General features: G+C 43.5%; 1 protein-coding gene across 1 annotated transcript in view; it reads left to right on the forward strand.

Annotated features, from left to right (window-relative positions):
* Positions 1 to 805: 805 nt before the first annotated feature.
* The window catches only part of PKNOX2 (PBX/knotted 1 homeobox 2), a gene marked incomplete at its 5' end in the record, with an annotated part of 40,346 nt that continues 21,042 nt past the window's right edge, over positions 806 to 20,109 (forward strand). Inside the window, one exon of the mRNA XM_082070415.1 lies at positions 806 to 867. Coding sequence (XP_081926541.1) covers positions 806 to 867 — 62 coding nt within the window. The remainder of the gene's footprint in view (positions 868 to 20,109) is intronic.

Below are 20,109 nucleotides of genomic sequence, written 5' to 3' on the forward strand. Positions count from 1 at the left end.
GGATGAAGTTCAACAAGGCCAAGTGCCGGGTGCTGCCCTTTGGCCACAACAACCCCCTGCAGCGCTCCAGGCTGGCACAGAGTGGCTGGAGAGCAGCCAGGCAGAAAGGGACCTGGGGGACTAATGGACAGGAAGCTCAACAGGAGCCAACAGTGTGCCCAGGTGGCCAAGAAGGCCAATGGTGTCCTGTCCTGGATCCAAACAGCGTGGTCAGCAGGACAAGGGCAGTGATCCTTCCCCTGTGCTCTGCATTGGGGAGGCCACACCTGGAGTGTTGTGTTCAGTTCTGGGCCCCTCAGGTCAGGAAAGAGATTGAAGTGCTGGAGCGGGTCCAGAGAAGAGCAACAAGACTGGGGAAGGGACTGGAACACAAGCCCTATGGGGAGAGGCTGAGGGAGCTGGGCTTGTTCAGTCTGGAGAAGAGGAGGCTTAGAGCTGAGCTCAGCACTCTCTAGAACTACCTGAAGGGCAGTTCCAGCCAGGGGGGGATTGGGCTCTTCTCCCAGGCATCAGCGATAGGACAAGGGGCCATGGGCTTCAACTCTGCCAGGGGAAATTGAGGCTGGAGATGAGAAAGCAATTCTGTGCAGAGAGAGTGGTCAGGATTGGAATGGCTGCCCAGGGAGGTGCTGGACTCACCGGCCCTGGAGGTTTGTAAACTGAGATTGGCCATGGCACTTAGTGCCATGATCTAGTCAATGGGCTGGAGCTGGACCGAGGGTTGGACTGGATGAGCTCTGAGGGCTTTTCCAGCCCAGTCCAGTCTGTGATTCTGTGATTAAGTTTTTGTTGGGATGAAGTCGAGATGCCGAAAATTGGGAATCCCCGGGCGATGCGGTTGAGGTTCGAGTGGGATTTTGCTCCTCGGTGCGTTGGGGAATGGTTGGGATTTGCTTTTTCAAGTGGGGAAAAGGAAGGAAAAGAGCAGGAAAGGAAAGAAATTTGGTTAAAAAGAAAACAATTAAAAAGGAAAATGTAAAAAAAAAAAAAAAAAAGAGAAGGAAATGGGGAAAAAAGAGCAAAATGAAAAGTGCAAAATGACAAAATAGAAATTAAAAGAACCAAAGAAAATAAAAAATGGGAAGAAAATGGAAATAAATAATAATAATAAAAATATCCCCCCCCAGAAGGTGTTTTGGTGCCGCAGAGCGAACCCCTGGCTCTTCCATTATTCTATTAGCGTTTCCAAGCCGGTATTAAGTGGACATGATTCCTTCCCACGCACCATTAATTTTGGTTTATTGCTGCCCTGATGGCCATTACCCTTTTTTTCCCTTTAATTTCCCCTCCAGCGCATTCCCCCATTAACTTTGTACAATTAGCACGAGCGGAGCCGTTAAGGGGCGGCGGGGGGAGGATTTTGGGGTCCTGGAACCTCCTGGTTCCCCCGCAGGGATGTGACTTGTGGGATTTTGGGGTGAAGCGCCCAAAACATCCCGGGGAGCGATGGGCGTCACCCCTGGAGCGTCTTTTTGCATCACCCAGATTGGCAAAGGTGCTCGTAGGGCACCCAAATTAGGAAGAGATCTTGATGGGGCACCCAACTTGGCAAGATCGTTGCAGGGCACCCAAATGAATGACCCCAGTAGGGCACCCGAATTAACAAAGACCCTTGTAGGGCACCCAAATAAAAGACCCCAGTGGGGCACCCAAAATAGCAAAGACTGTGGGATGGCACCCAAATCAGCAACGGTGCTCAACAGGGCACCCAAATTAGCAAAGACCCTTGTAGGGCACCCAAATTAGTGACCTCAGTAGGGCACCCGAATTAACAAAGACCCTTGTAGGACACCCAAACAAAAGACCCCAGTGGGGCACCCAAAATAGCAAAGACTGTGGGATGGCACCCAAATCAGCAACGATGCTCAACAGGGCACCCAAATTAGCAAAGACCCTTGTAGGGCACCCAAATTAGGAAAAGCTCCTGATGGGGCACCCAAATTGGCAAAATCGTTGCAGGGCACCCAAATGAATGACCCCAGTGGGGCACCCAAATTAACAAAGACCATGAGATGGGACCCAAATGATCAATGATGCTGATAGGGCACCCAAATTAGCAACGGTCCTTGCAGGGCACCCTAATTAGCAAAGACTGTGGGTTGGCACCCAAATCAGCAACGATGCTCATGGGGCACCCAAATTAGCAAAGACCCTTGTAGGGCACCCAAATTAGGAAAAGCTCCTGATGGGGCACCCAAATTGGCAAGATCGTTGCAGGGCACCCAAATGAATGACCCCAGTGGGGCACCCAAATTAACAAAGACCATGAGATGGGACCCAAATGATCAATGATGCTGATAGGGCACCCAAATTAACAAAGACCCTTGTAGGGCACCCTAATTAGCAAAGACTGTGGGTTGGCACCCAAATCAGCAACGATGCTCAACAGGGCACCCAAATTAGCGAAGGTCATTGTAGGGCACCCAAATTAGTGACCTCAGTAGGGCACCCAAATTAACAAAGACCCTTGTAGGGCACCCAAATAAAAGACCGCAGTGGGGCACCCAAAATAGCAAAGACTGTGGGGTGGCACCCAAATCAGCAACGATGCTCAACAGGGCACCCAAGTTAGCAAAGGTCCTTGTAGGGCACCCAAATTAGTGACCTCAGTAGGGCACCCAAATTAACAAAGACCCTTGTAGGGCACCCAAATTAGGAAGAGATCCTGATGGGGCACCCAACTTGGCAAGATCGTTGCAGGGCACCCAAATGAATGACCCCAGTAGGGCACCCAAATTAACAAAGACCCTTGTAGGGCACCCAAACAAAAGACCCCAGTGGGGCACCCAAAATAGCAAAGACTGTGGGATGGCACCCAAATCAGCAACGATGCTCAACAGGGCACCCAAATTAGCAAATGTCCTTGTAGGGCACCCAAATTAGTGACCTCAGTAGGGCACCCAAATTAATAAAGACCATGAGATGGGACCCAAATGATCAATGATGCTGATAGGGCACCCAAATTAGCAATGGTCCTTGCAGGGCACCCTAATTAGCAAAGACTGTGGGTTGGCACCCAAATCAGCAACGGTGCTCAACAGGGCACCCAAATTAGCAAAGGTCCTTGTAGGGCACCCAAATTAGTGACCTCAGTAGGGCACCCGAATTAGCAAAGACCCTTGTAGGACACCCAAATAAAAGACCCCAGTGGTGCACCCAAAATAGCAAAGACTGTGGGATGGCACCCAAATCAGCAACGATGCTCAACAGGGCACCCAAATTAGCAAAGGTCCTTGTAGGGCACCCAAATTAGTGACCCCAGTGGGATATGCAAATCAACAAAGACCCTTGTAGGGCCCCCAAATTAGGAAAGACCATGAGATGGTACCCAAGTGATCAATGATGCTGATAGGGCACCCAAATTAGCAACGGTCCTTGCAGGACACCCAAATTAATGACCTCAACAGGGTATATATTTTATAGGCATATATAAAAATTAATATTACATTAAATACATATATTAATAGAAATTAATATCTAATAGCAATAATACTATTAGTAATAGTAATAATAATATGTTAATAATAATAATATATTAATAATGTATATAGTAGGGGAATATATTGTAGAATATTATATTCTTTTATATATATGGAATATTATACAATATTTTACTATATTACCCATATATGTATATATTTTTATATATATATTATATATATACATATATATAATATGGAATATATATGGAATATATATGGAATATTATACAATATGGAATATTATATATATGGAATATATATATGGAATATTATACAATATTTTACTATATTACCCATATATGTATATATTTTATATATATAATATATAAAATACATTGATGGGATGTATTGAGGAATATCATATATTGGCCACTATTACATAATATTATATGCTAGTTCCCAATATATATTGAATAATGTTATATAATATTGTCTATTTTATCTTAATTTATCTTTTATCTTAATATTAATAGACTATTAATATTGGGGGGGTTGCAGCGGGGGCTGCGCATCCCTGGGCTGTTTCTTGGCAACCTCATCTTCACACCACACCTCAGAAACCCCCAAATCTCCCCATTTTGTGCGCGACGACACGAAATTCTTGCGTCTTGGGAACCGACGGAGGGGGGAGAATGCATCATTGGGGGGAAAATCAGTACCTTAGGGCTGCTAAAATGAAACGAACGCCGTTATCGTCATGACGCTGCCGTTATCGTTCCGATGCTGCTGCGCTCCCGGGCGTCATTAGGGACCAGAGTGAACATCCCGCAGCCTTAAGGTTAAAAAAGCCTTAAATAAGAGGTACAAATCATGTTATAATACCTGAAATTCAATTCGAAAATGCACATTTTCATCCCGGCGGGTGCCAATCTCACCCCACCTAAATTTGGGGTTTTCGACGCCCGCGCCTCCAAATTCTAATTTGTTTTGCTGTTTTTTGGGGCGCCGAAACGAATTTGCTGATGAGACGCTCAAAGGCTTTTTGGCGAGCACAGGGGGATCTTCCCATTAACCCCTCCCCAAAAAACCCGCTCGCAATTAACGGCTTCGCTTAATCGCACCCCCTGTCCAGAGGAGGATTGTCTTACGGGTAATTTCGTTTGCTTAACGAGATTTTTTGCTAATTAAATCTCCTTTCGGGGGGCGTGCTTCTCGCTGCGGGAAATGTTTGGGAAGCCGTCGGCGGATGAATAAAACGTGGGGATAGCGGGATGGAAACGGCGCTTTGGAAAATCAAGTCATTTTTGCTTTCCGTCCCCAAAAATCATCGGGGAATTGCGTCCCGCGTCCCCCTTCTTCGTGTGTCAAATCATCTTCTTGCGTCAAATAATACATGGATTTTTGGTTGGAAAGTACCAAATGGTTTTGTTATTGTCTTATATTTGGTAAATTTGGTAAATTCAGGAAAATGAATTTGGGAAATTCAGGAAATTGAGGAAATTCAGGAGAATGAATTTGGGAAATGTAGGAAAATTATTAGAGAGCAGCGTAGGGGAAAGGGACCTGGGGGTCCTGGGGACAGCAGGGTGACCATGAGCCAGCACTGGGCCCTTGTGGCCAGGAAGCCAATGGGACCTGGGGTGGGTTAGAAGGGGGTGGTCAGTAGGTCAGAGAGGTTCTCCTGCCCCTCTGCTCTGCCCTGGGGAGACCACACCTGGAATCTTGTGTCCAGCTGTGGCCCCTCAGTTCCAGCAGGACAGGGAACTGCTGCAGAGAGTCCAGCGCAGCCACCAAGATGCTGCAGGGAGTGGAGCATCTCCCGTGTGAGGAAAGGCTGAGGGAGCTGGGGCTCTGGAGCTGGACAAGAGGAGACTGAGGGGGGACTCATTCCTGGGGATCAAGATGGAAAGGGGGAGTGTCAGGAGGATGGAGCCAGGCTCTTCTGGTGACAACCAGTGACAGGACAAGGGGCAATGGGTGCAAACTGGAACACAGGAGGTTCCACTGAAAGAGGAGAAGCAACTTGTTGGGGTGAGGGTGGCAGAGCCTGGCCCAGGCTGCCCAGGGGGGTTGTGGAGTCTCCTTCTGTGCAGACATTCCAACCCGCCTGGACACCTTCCTGTGTAACCTCATCTGGGTGTTCCTGCTCCATGGGGGATTGACCTGGATGAGCTTTCCAGGGCCCTTCCAACCCCTGACACTCTGGGATTCTGGGATTCTGTGAAGTATATTCAGTAAATTTGGGAAATTCGGGAAAATGAAGTCAGTGCATTCAGGAAATTGAGGAAATTCAGGAGAATGAATTTGGGCAACTTGGGAAATTTAAGGAATTCCAGAGAATGAATTCAGGTCATTTAGTAAATTTAGGAAAATGAATTCTGGAAACTGAGGAAGAGAACCCGTGCAAACTCAGGACAGAAGATGGAGCAGAAGTCGCGTGTCTCTATATCTGTTTTTTTCCTGTAAAAATCTCGGTTTCTGCCAACCCTGCGGAAATCTCAGCAAATTCACTTCGGATTGAATAGAATCCAACCAAATAGGGCCCTGGAAAGGCGATTTCTCTCGAAAATCTCACATATTAGGGTTTCTCAGTCTGTCTCGAACCTCTCGAGGGTCATTGTGATGATGTGTCTCTAGGACGCGGCTCACGCGCCAGATCCCGACCCTGGGAATCAATCTCAGCTCCGTCACAAAATCCGCGGGAATAACGTGGAGTTGGGTCTGGAGAGGGACGCGCCACAAAGATATATAGAATATATAATACATCGTATATAAGACATATAGAATATATAATACATCATATATAATATGTAGAATAACTGGGTTTCTGCCCATTTATTATATATCCTGTAATATACATTTACATTATATGTGTCTGAAAATACATCAAAATATATTTATTGTAAGTTGTGTATAATTACATAGACAATATATACATTAAAAAATATACTGATAGATATAGGTAATATATTTTACATTATATATATTATCTGCATAACCTAGATTATCAGTATCATCTGTATAGTGTATAATATGTATATTACATAATGTATATGTATAGAATATATTATATCTGCTTATTCATCATATATATAATATATAGATAGCATAGGTTGTATGAATAATATATAATTCATATTATCAATAGAGTATAATACAATACATCATGAACTTTTAAGATAATGAGCTATTTATATATAATGAACTATTAACGATGTATGTTTATAATACATATTATATATTAATTATATTATATTATATCCTATTATATTATATCCTATTATATTATATCCTATTATATCCTATTATATCCTATTATATCCTATTATATCATATTATATCATATTATATTATATTATATTATATTATATTATATTATATTATATTATATTATATTATATTATATTATATTATATTATATTATATTATATTATATTATATTATATTATATTATATTATATTATATTATATTATATTATATTATATTATATTATATTATATTATATTATATTATATTATATTATATCCTATTATATCCTATTATATTATATCATATCATATCATATCCTATCATATCCTATCATATCCTATCATATCCTATCATATCCTATCATATCCTATTATATTATATCCTATTATATTATATCCTATTATATTATATCCTATTATATTATATCCTATTATATTATGTATTATGCATGATATATAACATATATATTATTATATATTACATATTATTTATTGTTTACTATTATTAATTATTTATTGTTTATTATTTATTCTACATTACTACGACACGTGAGATAGATAATATATAATATATCTTATACATTCTATACTAACATATAATATAGAAAATATAGGCAATATAGCTAATACACGATATATATGATACATGATGATATATGCACACCTGCAGCTCCTGCTCATCCTCCATGGCCACTGTGCACACGTCCTTGCACGACTGCTTGCACACCCGCAGCTCCTGTTCATTCCCCTCCGTGTTCCCCTGCTCCCTCCCTGCCCCTCCCTTGCACGCTTCCTTGCACACCTGTAGCTCCTCTTTCATCCTCCCTGCACATTCCCTTGCACACTCCCTTGCACACTCCCTTGCACACCAGCAGCTCCTGTTCATCTTCCAATGCTTGTCCCCTGCTCAATCCCTTGCACGCTTCTTTGCACACCTGCAGCTCCCATTCATCCCCCAATGCCTGTTCCTCTGCAGGCTCTTTGCACACTCCCTGGACACTTCCTTGCACACTTCTTGGCACACCTGCAGCTCCCATTCATCATTCTGGGCACGTTTCCCTGCACTCTCCCTTGCACACTTCATGGACACTCCCTTGCACACTCCTTTGCACACTCCTTGCACACCTCCAGCTCCTGTTCATCCTTCTGTGCACATTCCCCTGCACTCTCCCTTGCACACTCCCTGGACACTCCCTTGCACACTTCTTTGCACACTCCTTGCACACCTGCAGCTCCCATTCATCCTTCTGTGCACATTTCCCGGCACATTCTCCTGCACACTCCCTTACACACTCCCTTACACACTCCCTTACACACTCCCTTGCACACTCCCTTGCACACTCCCTGCACACTCTCTGCACACTCACAGCATGCTCCCTTGCACACTCCTCGCACACTCCCTTGCACAATTCCTTACACACTTCTTCACACACTTGTTGCCCACTCACTTGCACGCTCCCTTGCACACTTATTTGCACACTCATCGCACGCTCCCTTGCACTCCCGCAGCTCCCGTTCCCCCTCCCCGCTCACTCCTTTGCACGCTCCCTTGCACGTTTTCTTACACATTTCCTTACACGCTCCCACAACCCCACTCCCAACCTCCCCAAATCGCCCCATTTCCTCCCCAAATTCGCAAGAATTTAACCCAAACTCCCACAGGACTCGGGGGAATTTGCAGCTCCGGGATCTTTGTGCATGAAGATTTGCAGGACTTTTAATAATATCTATTAATAGTTGATATTATTTAATAATATTTAATACAATTAACATCATTATTTGATATTATTTAATATTATTCGATACGATTTATTATTATTTAACATTATTTAATGTCACAGCAAAGGCTCAAAAAATAATGGGGAGAATCGTGAGAGCCCCGTCGAGAACAAAATAATCGGGGACCGAGCAGAAATGCAGAAAATTAATATTAAAAATAGATATATTAAGAAAAAATATATAGATATTAATGAACCATTAAATCTCAGCGTGGGTTGGATTCCATAGGAGCTGGAAAATCCCCCCAGAAGGGCAAGAGAAAGGAAATCAAAGTGTTTTATCGTCGACCTCGTTCTGCGATAACGACCCGAACGTGGTTTTTAAACCAGAGGCGACATTTGGGGCGGTTTATTATTACTTATTATTATTAATTATTTTTGGGGGGTATTTTATTATTTTTCATGGCATTTTATTCTTTATTTTGGAGGATTTTCTGATTTATTTAGGGAGGATTTGATGAATTTTTTTGGAGCATTTTATTATTTTGGGGGGTATTATTAATTCAGGGGAGTATTTAATTATTTCTTTGGAATAATTACGCATTTTGGTGGGCATTTTATGATTTTCTATGGCATTTTATAATTTCTTTAGGTGTATTTTATGATTTCTTTAGGAGTATTTTATAATTCGAAGGCATATTCTATTATTTTTGGGGGGAATTCTGTTAATATTGTGGAGTATGTTCCAGCATCTTTGGCTTCTCCACCCGCCCAAGACTCCAAATAGCAACAAAATTATAACCAATATATCTATAAAAACATGAAATATAGAATTTCCCTGTGCGGGTTTCAGTGCAAAATACTCTTTAAAGGACATTTTTTTCTGCAAACCCCCATTTTAAGGCCATTTTTGGGTGCAAAACCCTGTTTTAAGAACATTTTTGCTTCAAACCCCCATTTTAAGGCCATTTTTGGGTGCAAACCCCCGTTTTAAGAACATTTTTGCTTCAAGCCCCCATTTTAAGGACATTTTTGGGTGCAAACTCCTCTTTCAAAGCCCCTTTTTGCTGCCTGAGTGGCTTTTTTGGGGTGGAAACCCCAGTTTCAAGGCCTTTTTTTTTGCTTAAAACCGCTTTACAGGCTCCACTAAAGCCACGTCGGGACAGATTTCGGGGCAAACCCCCACAATTTTAGGAAATAATACCCCTTTTTCCTCCTTCCACTGAGCAAACCCGCTTCCCAAACCCTCATTTTAACACTAAACTAACCCAAGTTTGCCTCAAATAATCGAGTTTTGCATAGAAAAATAAGACAACAACCTGTTGTGGAGGAATTTGTGTTGCACTGGGCCAGGCTCTGCCACCCTCACCCCAACAAGTTGCTTCTCCTCTTTCAGTGGAACCTCCTGTGTTCCAGTTTGTTTGGGGCAGGAGAACAAGGGAGTGACCCCTGAGCTGCCTCAAAATGGCGGCACCAGAATCACCTCAGGGCTCAAAATGGCGGCCCCAGAGGAATCAATTTTGGGATTTTTTTGGCTTCAATGCAAGACTCTACACTTGCCCTTGTATTTCAGAGTAGAGGGGCAGGAGAACCTCTCCGACCTACTGACCACCCCCTTCTAACCCACCCCAGGTCCCATTGGCTTCCTGGCCACAAGGGCCCAGTGCTGGCTCAGCCCACAGCACCCGCTATTCCCAGCTGGTCTCCCATCCAAGTGGTGACCGGGGCTGACCCTGCTTAGCTTCCCAGATCAGGCGTTCTCAGGGTGCTATGTCTGGGTATATATATGGTCTCCCATCCAAGTGCTGACCGGGCCCAACCCTGCTTAGCTTCAGAGATCAGATGAGATGGGGTATTCTAAGGATGCTATGGCTGTATATATTACATTATGTATATATATATGTTCCCCAAGTATATCCTGATAGTATCTGAACTAAGGGCAGAGCAGAGGGGCAGGAGAACCTCTCTGACCTACTGACCACCCCCTTCTAACCCACCCCAGGTCCCATTGGCTTCCTGGCCACAAGGGCCCAGTGCTGGCTCAGCCCACAGCACCCGCTATTCCCAGCTGGTCTCCCATCCAAGTGCTGACCGGGGCTGACCCTGCTTAGCTTCCAAGATCAGATGAGATCAGGCTTTCTCAGTGTGGTATGGCTGTATATATTATATATATATATATGTATGTGTATATATATGTTCCCCAAGTATACCCTGATAGTATCTGAACTAAGCCCTTTTTTAAAGGACAGAGCAGAGGGGCAGGAGAACCTCTCTGACCTACTGACCACCCCCTTCTAACCCACCCCAGGTCCCATTGGCTTCCTGGCCACAAGGGCCCAGTGCTGGCTCATGGTCACCCTGCTGTCCCCAGGACCCCCAGGTCCCTTTCCCCTACGCTGCTCTCTAATAGGTCATTCCCCACCTTATACTGGAACCTGGGGTTGTTCCTGCCCAGATTCAAGACTCTACACTTGCCCTTGTTCTATTTCATTCAATGTTTCCCTGCCCAGCTCTCCAGCCTGTCCAGGTCTCTGATGGCAGCACAGCTTCCAGTGTCAGCCACTCCTCCCAGCTTGGTGTCACCAGCAAACTTGCTGACAGTCACTCTGTTCCCTCGTCCAAATCACTGATGAATATATTGAATAACAGCGGCCCAGCACTGCCCCCTGAGGCTCTGCACTGGATACAGGATCAACTGACTCTGCCCATTGACCACGACTCTCTGGCTTCTTCCCTTCAGCCAGTTCGCAGTCACCTCACTCCCCGCTCATCCAGCCCGCACTCCCTCAGTTCAGCTGTGAGGATGCTGTGCAGACTGTGTCAATGCCTCACTCAAGTCAAGGTGGATCACGTCCACATCACGTCATATCCCAAAAAGCTCCATCCAGGTGGGAAAAAACAGTGATTTTTGCCTTTTTTTGGCCCAAAGTTGAAGTTTTCCCGCGGACCCTTCGCCGCCCGCTGGTTGTTTTTCCATCGCTTGTAATTATGTTGATTTTCTCAGCCACCCCCCCCGGTGCAGCTTATTAAGGGGAATATTTTTATTTATGGGGGTTCCTGGCGGCTCCCGCCGGCGTTTCCAATTACTCCTGTAATTGTCTTTCCGTAATGGGCACAAAACCATCGCGCTCGATGAGGCGGCTCCGCCGAGATGGGGGTTTCGCTTCATTAAAGGCGAATGGAAGAAAAAAAGAGATTTAAACAGTTTCTTTGGGTTTGTCGGGATGACTCGGGGGGTTGGGGGGACGTGGATTCGCAGCATCGCTGGGCTGGGGACGGTTCCCCCGCTCCAGCCTGAGATTTGTGGTTTTATTATTATTATTATTTTTTTAAATTTTTTTTTATGTTTATTCATTTTTTTCTTCTTCTTCTTCTCCTTCTTTTCCTCCCTTTCCCTTTCCCTTTCCCTTTCCCTTTCCCTTTCCCTTTCCCTTTCCCTTTCCCTTTCCCTTCCCCTTCCCCTTCCCCTTCCCCTTCCCCTTCCCCTTCTCCTTCCCTTCCCTCTTTTCTCTTTATATATATATATAGAATGAATTTAATTGGATAATGTGGGTGAAGACATATATAGATATCAAATACATCGAATAATCATTGAATAATCAATATATTGGATTGATAGAATTGGATAATGTGGATAAAGACACATATATATTGATATACTGATATATTGATATACTGATGTATTGATATATTGATTTATTTATCTATAATGATACTTTTGATGAAGTATTTCTTTTAATGAATGATACTTTTAATGAACTTTTTATACTTACATATTTTATAGATATATAGTCATTCAGGAATTTATGTATTGGATGGATATAATTGGATAATGCGACTAAAGACACACATCTCTATATTTTATATAGGTAAAAAGTGGTTATCATTGTAAATATATTTATTTTTCTGCTGTATAATGTGAATATCAGATAGTGCGTCCTGTGGGGAACAAGGAGCAATTCTCGTGTTCCACCCAAGAAACGGCTCCAAGGCCCCGCTTGGATTTTTCTGATAAAAACGGCATTTTGAGGCACGTGACCGTTCGAAAACATGTTGTAACCGGGCGACTCGCGCCGGGGGGACCCGAAATGTGCTTTGAGCTGCCATTTGAGGCGCAGAAAGCAGAGAAATGTGAAAACGGGGGTGGTGAATTTTGGTGAATCGCGTTTTGCGCCGGAGCCCCCAGGACGGGGGGAAATTCCAACAAAATGCTGCCAATCAGCATCTCCAAAATGGATTTGAGGGGAATTTTGCCCCGAGCGGCGATGCCGTTCAGAATCCCGTCGGAAACGCCGATTTGGGGCAAAATCCGTCGGCTTTGGGAACCTGACGGCTCTTTGCTCATTCGCGCCCCTGAATGGACACGGCCCCGCAAACATCCTCAGCCATTGATTGTATTTAGTCGATTGATTGATTTAATTTATTAATTTTATTGATTTATTTCATTTAGTCATCTCATCTATTTACATCATTTATTTATTAATTTAGCCATTTACATCATTTGTGAATTTACGTTATTTATTTACTCCATTTATTTAGTTCATTAATCTAACCTCTTTATTTCGTTTATTTCTTAATTTCCTTTATTTATCGCGTCTAACTTTTAATTTATTCATTCCTTTATTTATTTAATTTATTCTGTTCATTTAGTTCATTAATTTATCTTATTTCTTTCATTTCTTTATTTCCTGTACTTCTTGCATCTATTTATTTCATTCATGTATTTATTTCTATTTATTCCATTGACTTCTTTATTTACCTATTTCCTTTATTTATTTCCCGTATTTATCGCACTCATTCATTTATTCCCTTTATTTCATTTACTCACCGCACCTTATTTATGTAATTCACCAATTCACTTTATTCATTTATTTCACTTACTCTAATTAACTAATTAGTTGATTTCATTTCATTCTTTATTTTGATTTCATTGGTTCAGTTGCTTTATTTGCTGTATTAATTTGCTGTGGAATTTCGGCCGCTCATGAACCATCCCTGGTTTTAATGACCCGCCCTCGTTAAGCTCAGAGCTCGTCAAACCGCGTTGGCCCCGTTTGCAACGAACCGGCGATCGGCTGAGGTAGAATATTAACGATGTAAAACCTGGGGTGGGAGCATCATCGGACGGACTTTGTAACAGCATTGGAGAATAAATAGTTAATAATAATAATAATAATAATAATAATAATAATAATAATAATAATCATCATCATCATCATCATCACCATCATCATCATCATCATAGAGTGGCACAGTTCTTAAAATAATGATAAAATAAATAATAGAAATAAAGTAAAATAACTAATTATAAAATAATAAACAATTAGCACTGATAATATGACTGATACTGCTACTAATTAAAAAAAGGAGTTTTACAGTTACAATTTGGTTTCGGGTACAAGCTTAAGCCGGGCTTTAGCAACATCCAGGGCTTAATTAATCTTCATCCCAGGCTCAAAAAATAATAAAAATAATAATATGGACATGCGTACTTCTTTAATTATAAAATTATAAAATAATATATAATAATAAAATAATAGTAATAATATGGAACTGTTGAAGAGCTGAATTTAGATGTTTTTCTTGCCCATTCCTGTTGTTTTGGGCACTTTTTCTCGTTGGATCGTGGGCGGCAAATCCCTCTTAGTGCACCCAAGTTCAAGCCCAATATTTCCTTTTCTCCGCCTAAATAAATCAAAAGACTGAGCAAAACCAGCGGCATTTTGCCCCGGTGAGCGTGAAATTGGGCTGAGCGTTCCCGACACCGCGACATCTGAAAATATGAGCAAAATTCTGCCCACCGTGGCCCTGCAGAGGAGGCCTTGGGGGTGCTGGTGGCCAACAGGGTGACCACAAGTCACCAATGTGGCCAAGAGTCCAATGGTACCGGGGAGCGTTGAGTGTGTCAACCAGAACCCCCAGATCCCTCTCACCAGAGCTGCTCTCCAGCACCTTCAATCCTGGGGGTGGTTTGGGGCTCCTCATCATAAGAAGAACCTTGAGGTGCTGGAGCGAGTTCAGAGGAGGGAACGGAGCTGGTGAGGGGCTGGAGCACAAGTGTGATGGGGTTGAGGGACCTGGGGGTTCAGCTGGAGAACAGGAGCTGAGGGGAGACCTTAGTGCTTCTACAACTACCTGACCACGAGTCACCAACGTGGCCAAGAGGCCAACGGTACCGGGGGGCGCTGAGTGTGACCAGCAGGTCAGGGAGGTTGTTCCTCCCTTGGTGAGGCCACATCTGGATTTTGTGACCAGCAGGTCAGGGAGGTTGTTCCTCCCTTGGTGAGGCCACGTCTGGATTTTGTGACCAGCAGGTCAGGGAGGTTGTTCCTCCCTTGGTGAGGCCACGTCTGGATTTTGCGACCAGTTCTGGGCTCCCCAGTTTGAGAAGGACAAGGAGTTACTGGAGGGAGACCAGCGGGGGCCACGAAGATGATGAGGGGCATCTTATGAGGAGAGACTGGGAGAGCTGGGGCTGTTCATCCTGGAGAAGCTGAGGGATCTGATCAATGTTCATAGAATCATAGAATGTCCTGAGGTGGACGGGACCAACATGGATCATCAAGAGAAGTGGTCGTGCTACTGTCCTGGGCGCTGCACCTTGAATCCTGGGGGTGGTTTTGGGCTCCTCATCATAAGAAGGACCTTGAGGTGCTGGAGCGAGTTCAGAGGAGGGACCGGAGCTGGTGAGGGGCTGGAGCACAAGTGTGATGGGGTTGGGGGACCTGGGGGTTCAGCTGGAGAACAGGAGCTGAGGGGAGACAGGGACACAAAGAAACGGCCTCAAGTTGCGCCAGGGGAGGGTGAGGTTGGATCTGGGAACAATTTCTTCCCCAAAGGGCTGTGGGGCATTGAACAGGCTGCCCAGGGCAGTGCTGGAGTCACCATCCCTGGAGGGCTGGACAGACGGACATGAGGTTCTCAGGGACGTGGTTTAATGCCAGACTTAAGTTATGGTTGGACTCCACGATGCTGAGGATCTCGTCCAACTGAAACAAATCTATGATTGAAAAAAAGTCATTTTGGGGCTATTTTGGAGCTCCCTCGAAGGCCTCGCGCCGCTAATTAAATTGCATTTTTGTGCCTTGTTCCCCACTCCTCCCACCCAACGGTTCCCCCGAGACTTCAGCTCCGGCTTGGCTTTATTTATTTAATTTTGTGCGCGTCGCTCCGATTTTAATTGGACTATTATTAAAGCATCCCAGCCGTTGTCTCGCGAAGAGCCTCAGAGCTGGAATTCCTGAGTTATTGGAGGGGGGAGCGACGCACATCTGGGCTTGTTCTGCAGATGCTCCGCGTTTCAGCGAAGAGCAGACGGTAAAACCCGACGTCGGAACGATTTCGCCCCGGGACGGGTTCGCGCAGGTTGGCGCGAGATGGAAATGGCGCAAAGGGGAACCCGGAAAATAGGATCAGCAGAACTAACTTGACGTGCCAAACCCGGGAATTTCTGCCATCAAACCCCGTTTTGCACCTTTTTCACCCAATGTAGGGGCGAAAAATCCACCCCAGGTCGTGGGACCCGGGGAGCTGAGCGTGCAAAACCAATCTCTCTTTTGCTACGAGGGCTCATGCACGTGTGTGCACATTTGCATGTGCATTTGTATATGTGCATGTTCACACATGCGCACTTGCACATGCATTTGCACGTTCGCATGTGCACTTGCACGTGCAGCTTCATGTGCTTGTGTGCATTTGCGTGTGCAGATTCATGTTTGCATGGGCAAACTTGCATGCGTTTGCACCTGCATTTGCATGTGCACATTTGCATGTGCCATTTCGTGTGTGCCCGTGCATGTTTGCATGTGCACGTGCATCTGTGTGCTTGAAACTTCCTTCACACGTTTGCACGCACGCAGATGTGAACGTTTGCATGCTGCCATGTGCGTTTGCACGTGCATTTGCATGTGCGGTTTCACGTTTGCCTGTGCAGCTTTGCACGTGCATGCTTGCATGTGTGTTTGTGTGTTTGCACATGCATTTACATGCACGTGTGCATGTCTGCATGTGCATGCTTGCAAGTTCACGCGCACGTTTGCACGTGCATGTACATTTGCAAGCTTGCATGTATATTTGCACCCACGTTTGTGTGCGCGTGTTTGTGCATTTGCGTATGCAGTTTCACGTTAGCCCGTGCATCTTTGCACGTGTGTTGCATTTGCATATGCATGCTCGAAACTTCCTGTGCACGTTCGCATGTACGTTTGCAAACTTACACGTGGGTTTGCCTCTTTGCATTTGCGTTTGCATGCGCATTTGCACGTGCAGCTTCACGTCTGCGTGTGGATGTTTGCAAGTTCCCATGCAAGTTTGCAAACGTGCCCATTCAGTGTCTTGTTTGCACGTGCAGTTTCACGTTTGCATGTGCATGCTTGACATTTTTGGTGCACATTTGCACGCGTTTGCATGTTTGCACCTGAGTTTGCGTGTGCATTTATTTACATGTTTGCACGTGCATTTGCATGTTTGCACCTGAGTTTGCATGTGCATTTAGTTGCATGTTTGCACGTGCGTTTGCATGTTTGCACCTGAGTTTGCATGTGCATTTGTTTATGTGTTTGCACGTGTGTTTGCATGTTTGCACCTGAGTTTGCGTGTGCATTTATTTACATGTTTGCACGTGCATTTGCATGTTTGCACCTGAGTTTGCATGTGCATTTATTTACATGTTTGCACGTGCATTTGCATGTTTGCACCTGAGTTTGCATGTGCATTTAGTTGCATGTTTGCACGTGCGTTTGCATGTTTGCACCTGAGTTTGCATGTGCATTTAGTTGCATGTTTGCACGTGCGTTTGCATGTTTGCAGCTGAGTTTGCATGCGCATTTGCATGTTTGCATGCGCATTTGCATGTTTGCAGGTGCGACGCAGCCACACTTGGCCTCGTGCAAACACAGACGTGCACAACCCCCTCCTTTCCTTCTCTTTCTTCTCTCCCCATTATCTCTAACCCACAAACTGCAGGAAGTTTAATTTCTCCTGCCTGGTAATCACCATTAAATAGAAATTGTCTTTTTCTGTGTAAACACGTCATTAGCGGAGCCGCTTTCTGCAGGGTCCAGATTTCATTCTGATGAAAATGAACCATTTGCCGCGCCTCTCGCTGTGGCCGGAGATGAAGGGGAGAATCGAACCCGGCGCCTTGGCCGCTCCTAATTGCGGCCGCGTTTGATTGGGGCGATTAGGGGAAAAAATCGCCTCTTATTCTGCTGCAGAATTTGCATTTTCCCCCCTTAAATTCTCCGGAGCCGCCTCGTCCGTTCCTGCCCGACACTCTTAACGAGCGGGGCAGCTCCTGGCTAATTGATTTTCATTAATTTTGACTCGGGAAGGGCTGAAAACCGAGTCCGGGTACAAACCGGGGGTGGGAAAAGGCACCGACTTGAAAATGTATAATTATTAATATATAGAATATATTCTATATTATTCCCGTTATATATGCTCACCTAGATGGGAATATAGATCATTTATTGCGCCCGTGTATATCGTGCGATATTAAATATGTCATGGGTGGACTTGGCAGCGTGAGGACTTGGTGGTTCTATGGTATGAGAGATTATAGGGGAATAATGGGAAATGTATATGGGGATAATAGGAAATATATATGGGAATGATAGCTAATAGATGTGGGAATAATAGCTTGATATCTATAGGAATAATAGATAATATGTATGGGAATAATAGCTAATAGATATGGGAATAATAGCTTAATATCTATAGGAATCATAGATAATATGGGAATAAGAGGTAACATATGTAGGAATGATAGCTAATGTATATTGGAATAAGAGGCAATAGATATGGGAATAATAGCTAATATCTGTGGGAATAACATATGTGGGAATTAAAGATAATATATATGGGGATAATAAGAAATATATATGGGAATAATAGCTAATAGATATGGGAATAATAGCTTAATATCTATAGAAATAATAGATAATGTGTATGGGAATAAGAGGTAACATATATGGGGATGATAGCTAATGTATATGGGAATAAGAGGTAATAGATATGGGAATAATAGCTAATATCTATGGGAATAAGAGATAATATGGATATGGGAATAATAGCTAATGTTTATGGGAATAAGAGGTAATAGATATGGGAATAATTGCTAACATATACGGGAATAACATATGTGGGAATGAAAGATAATATATATGGGAATAATAGGAAATGTATATGTGAATAATAGCTAATATCTATGGGAATAATAGCTAATATATATGGGAATAAGAGATAATATCTATGGGAATAAAAGCGAATGTATATGGGAATAAAAGCTAATATACTATGTATTATTCCCACCACATATACATTACCCTAGATGGGAATAATAGCCAATAAATAACATATCGTTCTCATCTGTATCTTCATTTATGGCAAATCATATCAAATATCTAGTGCGTTATAGCGAATAACTGAGATGCGATGCGTACGTGGTTGAGAGATGATGTAGAGTATGTGATATATGATCTCTGATGTGGTATATGATACATGGAATAATATAGATGATATGTAATGGCATTAGGTGACCCCCATTATGAAACAGCGAACGCCCTGCAGAACCTACAAACACTTTGCATTGCAAAACCTGCAACCGTATTGCAAAACTGCAAATGTATTGCATTGCAAAACCTATGAAGATTTTGCATTGCATTGCAAAAACTGCAAACACACACACATTGCATTGCAAAACCTACACATTGCATTGCAAAACCTACACATTGCATTGCAAAACCTACATATTGCATTGCAAAACCTGCAAGCACTTACATTGCAAAACCTACAAACACGGTGCGTTGCAAAACTGCAAACACATTGCATTGCAAAACCTACACACATTTTGCACTGCATTGCAAAGACATCAAACACGTTGCACTGCAAAACTGCAAATGCATCGCATTGCAAAACTTACAAACGTTTTGCATTGCGAAATCTGCAAACACGTGACATTTCAAAACTGCAAACACGTTGTGTTGCAAAATTGCAAATGCATTGCATTCTAAACCTACAGGCATTTTGCATTACACTGCAAACACTTCAAACACACGCATTGCAGTGCAAAACCTGCAAGTGCATGGCAAAGACCTCAAACACAGTGCATCGCAAAACCTGCAAACACACTGTACTGCAAACCCTGCCCAGTGCATCGCAAAACCTGCAGACACAGCGCATTGCAAAACTGGAAATGCGTTGCATTGCATTACTTACAAACATGTTGCATTGCAAAACTGGAAATGCATTGCATTGCAAAACTGGAAATGCATTGCATTGCATTACTTACAAACGTGTTGCATTACAAAACCTGCAAGCACTTGCATTGCAAAACCTACAAACATTTTGTGTTGCAAAACCTACAGACGTTTTGCATTGCAAAACCTACAAATTTTTGTGTTTCTTTGCAAAATCTTCAAGCAAACTTGTTGCATTGCAAACCTGCCAAAACATGGCAGTGCATCGCAAAACCTGCAAGCACATTACATTGCAAAATGTGCAAACACGTTCTATTCTAAAACCGCAAATGCATTGCACTGCGCAACCTGCAGACTCTATGCATTGCATCGCCAAGGCTCCAAACACACACGTTGCGTTGTGAAACCTACGCATTGCATTGCAAAACCTACACACGTTTTGCGTTGCATTGCAAAAACATCAAACACGTTGCATTGCAAAACTGCAAATGCATCGCGTTGCAAAACTTACAAACGTTTTGC

The sequence above is a fragment of the Streptopelia decaocto genome (genome assembly GCF_964273445.1).
Source record: "Streptopelia decaocto genome assembly, chromosome: 21".
In the NCBI taxonomy this organism is placed as follows: Eukaryota; Metazoa; Chordata; class Aves; order Columbiformes; family Columbidae; genus Streptopelia; species Streptopelia decaocto.